The 7,866-nt window shown below is 46.0% G+C and overlaps 1 protein-coding gene across 1 annotated transcript; it reads right to left on the bottom strand.

Moving 5' to 3' along the window:
- Window positions 1-803: 803 nt before the first annotated feature.
- LOC311110171 (reticulon-4 receptor-like 2) lies at window positions 804-4,269 on the bottom strand. Its single transcript, XM_084188726.1, has 4 exons — window positions 4,140-4,269; window positions 2,626-2,852; window positions 2,183-2,416; window positions 804-1,879 (listed from the first exon to the last, which is right to left on the bottom strand). Exons 1-4 carry the CDS (start codon window positions 4,195-4,197, stop codon window positions 1,010-1,012), a joined length of 1,389 nt encoding a protein of 462 aa, XP_084044852.1. The 5' UTR covers window positions 4,198-4,269; the 3' UTR covers window positions 804-1,009.
- Window positions 4,270-7,866: the final 3,597 nt, after the last annotated feature.

The raw sequence follows: 7,866 nt of genomic DNA, 5'->3' as shown, positions 1-7,866 counted from the left end.
TGTCCTCTAGCTTCTCTACCTCTCTCTCTGTCCTCTAGCTTCTCTACCTCTCTCTCTGTCCTCTAGCTTCTCTACCTCTCTCTCTGTCCTCTAGCTTCTTCCTTTGGTAACTCACCACTCTCTCTGTCTCTCTGTCTCTCTACCTTTACGTATCTCTCTACATATCCTCTCTCTATCTTTACATATCTCTCTACATATCCTCTCTCTCTGTCTCTATCTTTACATATCTCTCTACATATCTTCTCTCACCTTCTCGTATGCTGGTGACTGCCTCTCTTTCATTCTTTCATCCCTTCTTTCTCTCTCTCCTTAGCTATTTTTCTGTAAACAATCCATTATAAAGTAGGCATCGTGGTAGACAACAAATAAGACGGATATCCCAACTGCTCTGCACCCTCAAGTACACCAACCTATTTACAGTATAACTGTCAGAGTTAGTACAACAGTAGTGGCAGGAATGTAGTAACTGTCATAACTGTAATCATAGCACTCGTAGTAGCAGAAGCAGTCGTAATAGTAGAAATAGTAGTAGTAGTAACATGTATATAATAGTCGTAGCACTTGTAGTTCTAATATTCCTAAAAGTGACAACAGTTACAGCATTCGCAACAGTAAGTAGCGCTGGTATTAGCTGTAGAGCGTTACAGGTGTCCGCTGACCCCTGATTGCAGGCGTCGTCACGGCAACCAACACCCCAGACAGGTGAGGTGCACCTGTTCTAGTAACAGCCTTGGTTGTCTACTGTACTGTACTGTATTATACTATGTACAATATTGTACTGTGTACTGTCAGCCATTGTTGTTTAGCCCTGCATTAAGTTAGAAGTCACAATCTAACCCCCCCCCCTTTGTATCCCCTGCTGTCCTGTACTACTGATAGAGATAGACATTATCCAGTAGGACATCAGAGGGTTAACTAGGGAGGTACAGAGTCTTTAACAAGGGGTTCCCCCATGCCCTGAGAGGGGCCGGGCGAAGAGAGGAATGGGGGTGGGTACTTAAAGTCTGATTCAGCCAAATATGAGGTGTAGATTGATGGAGACGGCGAGTAGCGAGAGGGCGAGGAGGAGTGAGAGAGAGGGGGATGAGGTGGAGGAGGAGTTGGGAGGGAGGCCATCGAAGTCGGGCGGACACTCGAGCTCGAAGCATCGCAGCGTGGTGCCGGCGTCCTCGTTCCCGTAGTTCGCCCAGTACTCCTCGGCGTCGAGTTTGGGTAGCGCTGCCTCTTCCTCGCCGAGCTCGTACTTGACATTGGTGGAGGTCACGATGGGTGGGTTGTTCTTTCCTTGGGGGAACGGGAAGGCCTTGATGGTCTCGGAGCTCTTCTCGAACAGTGCCTTGGTCTGGGACTGGGGCTTGTGCTTGGAGAACCACCATCTTGTCTTGGTGCTGAAGGTCCTCGTGGTGGAGCCGGCCAGGGTGCCGGGGTCGGGGAGAGGGCAGAGGGCGAAGTCCATCTCACGGAGGAAGCGGAGGTCCATCCCGCGGCGGGGGGAAGGGGAGGCACACAACAGCTCGGACGATGAGACGCGGGCGCCACGGAACCACTCCCACAGGGGGAGGGCCTCGCAGCCACAGGACCAGGGGTTCCCATTGAGACGGAGGAACTCGATGCCCTGGGTGTCACGAAGTGCCTGCCCAGGGAGCTCAGCCAATGAGTTGTTGAACAGGAAGAGCATGGTGAGGCGTCCGAGGTCGCGGAACGCCCGGCGGTTAACCTGGCGCACACGGTTGTCGTGGAGAAGAAGGCGGTCCAGGTTGACCAGGCCACGGAACACGTTCTCGGACAGAGTGCGGATACGGTTGCCATGCAGGAAGAGCTGGCTCAGGTTGATGAGGTCAGAGAAGAGGTCATCCTGGAGGAAGTGGAGCTGGTTCTCCTACAAGGAGGAAACAGGAAGAGGAAGTGGTCAGGTGGGGTCAGGTGATAATGGGCTACATCTCAGTAGTGGTGAGGTGATAAACATTACACCTTCCACTGAAAGGGCATCTCATAACTATCACTGATGCAGCATGATTTGTATCATGTACAACATGATGTAATTGTGATTGTGATGATATAAAATGATGTAATTTTCACAGTCCTATGAGAATTCCCTGTAGTGTGTGTGTATGTGTGTGCGTGTGTATACATGTGTCCCCGTGCGTGCCTGTGTGCGTTAATATATCTGTACTGCCCCTACCTGCAGGTAGAGGAACTGCAGGCTGTAGAGCTTGTGGAACAGGTCATGGGGCAGGGCGGTAAGCTTGCAGCGGTGCATGTGGAGACTCTGGAGTTTCTCCAGGCCCCTGAAGGCCCCTCCTTCCAGCCTGCGCAAGTGAGAGTTGTCCCCCAGGTCCAGCTCCTCTAGGTCCCTCAGCTCACTGAAGGAGCCAGCCTCAATCCACGTGATGTTGTTCGAGAAAAGCCACAGGACCTATAGGGGAGAGGGAGGGAGGGGAGGAGGGAGGGAGAGTGTGAATATCAATATGTATTCTAGGGTCAGGTATTATTCTATGGTAATATTGTAGGTAAGGCAATGCACTCAAACTCAAAAAGAAAAAAAATATTGAGAGCAAAGAGAGAGAGAGAGAGGTCAAAAGAAGCACACACCATGTCTCATTTAAACACTCTATGGTCTCTTACCTGAGTCCCGAAGCCGAAAGAGCCGACTCTGAGCTCCGTGATTCGGTTGTTCTGTAGGAACACGCGCTGCGAGTCGTAGGGCACGCCCACGGGCACGGAGGTGAAGTTCTGCGCCTGGCAGCTCACGGTCATGGGAGTCGGGTAGCACACGCACAGATGCGGGCACGCCGCCGACGGACCGGGCTTGCCTAGGACCAGCCACACCACCAGCCACAGGGAGAGGCCGCCTGGGAGAGAGAGGGAAGCGGGGAGAAGTGAGTCTAGATGCGGGGTCGGGAAGGCGAAGCTAGCGGGAGCTGTCTGGTAGATGTGGTTCTGAAACTGTTTGCTGGCGGCCCGGATGGCAAACTGCTGCTGGAAATGTTGCAGTTGAATCTCAATACAGCTGATCACAGTCAAAACTCAGATCACAATCAAAGCGTTGCTTATGTACCAAATCAATACATTTTTTTTTTGGATGCACCAATAGCTTTTTCTCCCCAACATCAGTTTAAATTGTCAGGTTTGAATGCGGAAAAATGACGAAAAGTTAGCTGGAGCTGTCCAGTAACAAGGGTGCTGAAACTGTTGACGCAGACACTCAACTGCCGCAATAAACCACATTGCTACCTTCAGTTGATGCTAAATACTTTATGTAAAGCCTTTGTCTAATCTGAATACCTCAAATGTATCATTTTGAGATTGTTGGAAACATTTGCAAAATATCATCATATTGATGGAATGAGATTGCAATTTGAATACTGATTAAATAATTAACTCTCAATTTAGACAATATAAAGCTCAGTTAATTCTTATTCAGTAAAGATTACAGCATCAAGAGCTCATATGATGATAGAGATGACGTATGATCACTTTAGAAGGCGTGATTGAGTAACCAAGTCTGTGCGTAAAACTGCGTTTCTCTCTTTGCCTGCGTAAGACATTACGCACAGCAGAATCTCAAAGTAAACCCAAGCAAATCGTATCTAAAACTTTTACAAACATATGACAAGTCTAAGTTAAGTTCCATATCTTACACTGGCGATATCTATCTATTGAATAGTTGCAAAGTAGGCCTACATCATAAAGTAAAATCAAAGTACAATCATAACAAAATTGCAAGTGTAAAATGTCCCATACTAAATCTATTTTACAAACGTATTGGAATTACAATCCATGTTCATAGAAAAAATAAGCTATTACTGTCTCTAACATGGCTGCAAAGCACACATTTTGTTTTGATATTATCTGTGAATCATGCATTCCATTGCTAACTGGGTGAATGATTCCCAAACTATCAAATAAGATACTTTCTCAAAATCATAGTAGCCTAACTAATGCACAACGCCTCTTACACTATTACATCATCAGACAAGTAGAATATAACGGGAAACCGTTAGAAAAGTGGTAGAAATAGGTCAAGTGGAGGAATGAGTCTCAAAACTATCAAGTAAGATACTTTCCAAAAGTCATAGTAACTAATGCACAACAGTATAAACCAATAGATGGTGGTAAGAAAAGCCGTATAAACTTACTTTTGCAGTTGCGCATGAATGAGCATCGTCTGCTCCGAGCGGTTGTAGGGGTGTCCATTTCAAACCAAAGCCGAAAGCGAGTTAGCCTGAGAGGGTGAAATACTGCCTGCTATCTCCGCTGACTGGTGCTCTGGACGATTGGTTCCCGAGTCGGAGCGACTGAGAGAGTACCGAATGTTGGGTCCCGGTGTCCCATTTATACTCGAGAATCCCGTTAGCGCCTACGGTTGTGGGCACCACGGAATCCCCTACGTCACGGCCAGGTCATGATCGAAGGGGGGGGGGGGAATTGAGGGAAGAAGAAAAAAACGGAAAGAGGAGGGCCGTGCACCGTGCGTCGGACATCGGGCGGGTGGGTGACGAGAGGATTCTTGGAGAGAGCGCGCGCGCAACCGCAGATAGCCTAGACAGCGCTCCAAGATAGAGAAGGAGGAGATTCAGACAGACTCACGCGGAAGGGAGGGATGATGTGAGTGAGAGGAAGGGAGGGAGGTATGGAGGCACGGTGCCCGGTAATGACTGCGCTTTGTGGAGGAGCGGAGGACGGGTAGAGAGAGCAGCACGAGGTTCGCTTCCCGGCTCGCGATCAGAAGCAGCTATGGTCTGTTTCCGGGCGGCACCGGCACGCCTCAGAGAGAGGGGTAATAGAAAGATGAATGGATATGGAGAGAAGAGAAGGAAGAGAGAGGAAAGGAGATCAGTGGAAAGGTGGGGGGGGGGGGGGGGGGCATTTACATACTGCCAAAGGGAGGTTGTCACACAGACATTTATGAATGAATAATTCTACTTCGCCTATTAGGAGAGTGGAGACCTAGTAAATAAAACCCACGGGACAAGGGCGCACAGCACTCTCATATGTACCCAAATAGTTGTTGACATGGGACATGAGTCGGGAATGAATGAGTAGTTATTATGAGTGGGACACATTCAGGTTATGAGATACAGATGGACTTTGGAAAGTGAAGGTGAGGGTTCTAACGATATAATTGGGATTATCATTCTATGGTTCCAATTGGCTAACTTTAACTCAGCGGGCTAGCTCAGTCTTGTGACATACAGGGGACCCGGATTCCCCTGCCTCTCCCACACTATCAGCTGAGTGCGTTAGTTCCCTAGGCTTTAAAGGAACAGCCAGTTAAACAGATAAAGGAACAGCAAGTTAATCAGATAAAGGAACAGCAAGTTAATCAGATAAAGGAACAGTAAGTTAATCAAATAAAGGAACAGTCAGTTAATCAGATAAAGGAACAGTCAGTTAAACAGATAAAGGAACAGCAAGTTAATCAGATAAAAGAACAGTCAGTTAATCAGATAAAGGAACAGCAAGTTAACCAAATAAAGGAACAGTCAGTTAATCAGATAAAGGAACAGCAAGTTCATCAAATAAAGGAACAGCCAGTTATTCAGATAAAGGAACAGTCAGTTAAACAGATAAAGGAACAGCAAGTTAATCAGATAAAGGAACAGTCAGTTAATCAGATAAAGGAACAGCAAGTTAATCAAATAAAGGAACAGCCAGTTAATCAGATAAAGGAACAGCAAGTTAATCAAATAAAGGAACAGTCAGTTAATCAGATAAAGGAACAGCAAGTTAATCAAATAAAGGAACAGCCAGTTAATCAGATAAAGGAACAGCAAGTTAATCAAATAAAGGAACAGTCAGTTAATCAGATAAAGGAACAGTCATTTAATCAGATAAAGGAACAGCCAGTTAATCAGATAAATGAACAGTCAGTTAATCAAATAAAGGAACAGCCAGTTAATCAGATAAAGGAACAGTCATTTAATCAGATAAAGGAACAGCCAGTTAATCAGATAAATTAACAGTCAGTTAATCAGATAAAGGAACAGTCAGTTAATCAGATAAATGAACAGTCAGTTAATCAGAAAAAGGAACAGTCAGTTAATCAGATAAAGGAACAGCCAGTTAATCAGATAAATGAACAGTCAGTTAATCAGATAAAGGAACAGTCAGTTAATCAGATAAAGGAACAGGCAGTTAATCAGATAAAGGAACAGCCATTTAATCAGAAAAATGAACAATTAGTTAGATAAAGGAACAGCCAGTTAAGCAGATAAATGAACAGCCAGTAAATCAGATAAAAGAACAGCCAGTTAATCAGATAAAGGAACAGTCAGTTAATCAAATAAAGGAACAGTCAGTTAATCAGATAAAGGAACAGTCAGTTAATCAGATAAAGGAACAGCCAGTTAATCAGATAAAGGAACAGCCAGTTAATCAGATAAAGAAACAGCCAGTTAATCAGATGAGTGATGGAGGGAATCCATGTTGTTGTTTCACACCTCCTCCTCCTGAAGATCTGGACCTCAATACTCTACTGCCCACTGTCATGATGCATGACTAAACCACACACACACACACACACACACACACACACACACACACAGGCTTTCCCTTACCACTCCTACACACACCACCCGCTCCGCGTGCGCATTTGCTTTCATGGATGTGTGCTTGATTTGTGTGTGTGTGTGTTTGTGTGTGTTTATGTGTTTATGTGTGTGTTTGTGTGTTAATGTGTGTTTGTGTGTTAATGTGTGTTTGTGTGTTTATGTGTGTGTTTGTGTGTTAATGTGTGTGTTTGTGTGTTTGTGTGTTTATGTGTGTGTTTGTGTGTTTGTGTGTTTATGTGTGTGTTTGTGTGTTTGTATTTCTATGTGGCCATTCCAATATCTGTGAATAATTGATGTTTGTGTATGACATAGACCAATAGAAATAGAGGCTTCCCCCTGCCACACCACACCACCAGCTGTGCTTAGTTCACCTTCATGTGTGAGTGTGTGTGTCTCTCTCTGTCTGTCTGTACAGTATCCGCTCGTCATGTCTTGCACAGCGAGACTCAACATCTCTGATCCTAACCAACTGGTATTAACCTGCCACCTTATCGGTTAATCAATCAATTGGTTGATTGAAGTGTTGCTACAAAGTTGCTCTCTCCAGATGAAGTCACACAGTCCCACTGTCATAAAGACAGTGGGGGGGATCAAGGGGGCGAGGGGCGGTGTGTGTGTGTATGTGTGTATGCCTGTGTGCTACCAGAGGGGACGGTGGGGCTCGTGTTCCTCTGATCTGAGGTGTGTGGTGAGGGTCGAGCGAGTCGATGTTGGCTGCTGAGCCAACACCCCCCCCCTGGGGTCTGGATAAAGATGGGGAAACAGGTGGACACACACACACACACACATACACACACGGTCAAGACCCATGGGGCGGCGCACAATTGGCCCAGCGTCGTCCAAGGTAGGGGAGGGTTTGGCCGGCAGGGATGGCGTTTGCAATGCCAGGGTTGTGGGTTCGATTCCCATGGGGGGCCAGTATGAAAAAAATAATGTATGCACTCACTAACTGTAAGTCGCTCTGGATAAGAGCGTCTGCTAAATGACTAAAATGTAAATGTAAATGTAAATGTCAGGTACAGTACACACACACATTAATACAGTTTACAGACGTGGAGAAAGATACACTCCCAGTCAGACACAGAAGCATCTTTGACTTCCGCTCTGCAGCTCACCGCTATAAGACTAAATCTATTGAGCTTTTCTTATTTCATATAGTCTTGATCCTTTCATCTCTCTCTCTCTCTCTCTCTCTCGCTCTCTCTCGCTTTCATTCACGCTGTCCTCTGCAGGAGTTTTCTTTCCTAGCCTTGGCGTCACCACTTCCGATTCACCATATCTAATTTCACTTCCTTCGATGGCATGTGTGCAT

Source organism: Coregonus lavaretus (assembly GCF_964263955.1).
Source record: "Coregonus lavaretus genome assembly, contig: SUPER_35_unloc_2, whole genome shotgun sequence".
NCBI classification, from domain to species: Eukaryota; Metazoa; Chordata; class Actinopteri; order Salmoniformes; family Salmonidae; genus Coregonus; species Coregonus lavaretus.
The sequence above is the reverse complement of the archived record's forward strand: the minus strand, read 5'-3'. Positions and strand labels throughout refer to the sequence as shown.

Coding starts and splice junctions, on each gene's coding strand:
- LOC311110171 (XM_084188726.1), bottom strand. CDS start 4,197: ATGGACACCCCTACAACCGCTCGGAGCAGACGATGCTCATTCATGCGC. Junction 2,853..4,139: donor ATTCATGCGCAACTGCAAAA/GTAAGTTTATAC, acceptor TCTCTCTCCCAG/GCGGCCTCTCCCTGTGGCTG. Junction 1,880..2,182: donor TGCAGTTCCTCTACCTGCAG/GTAGGGGCAGTA, acceptor TCCTCCTTGTAG/GAGAACCAGCTCCACTTCCT.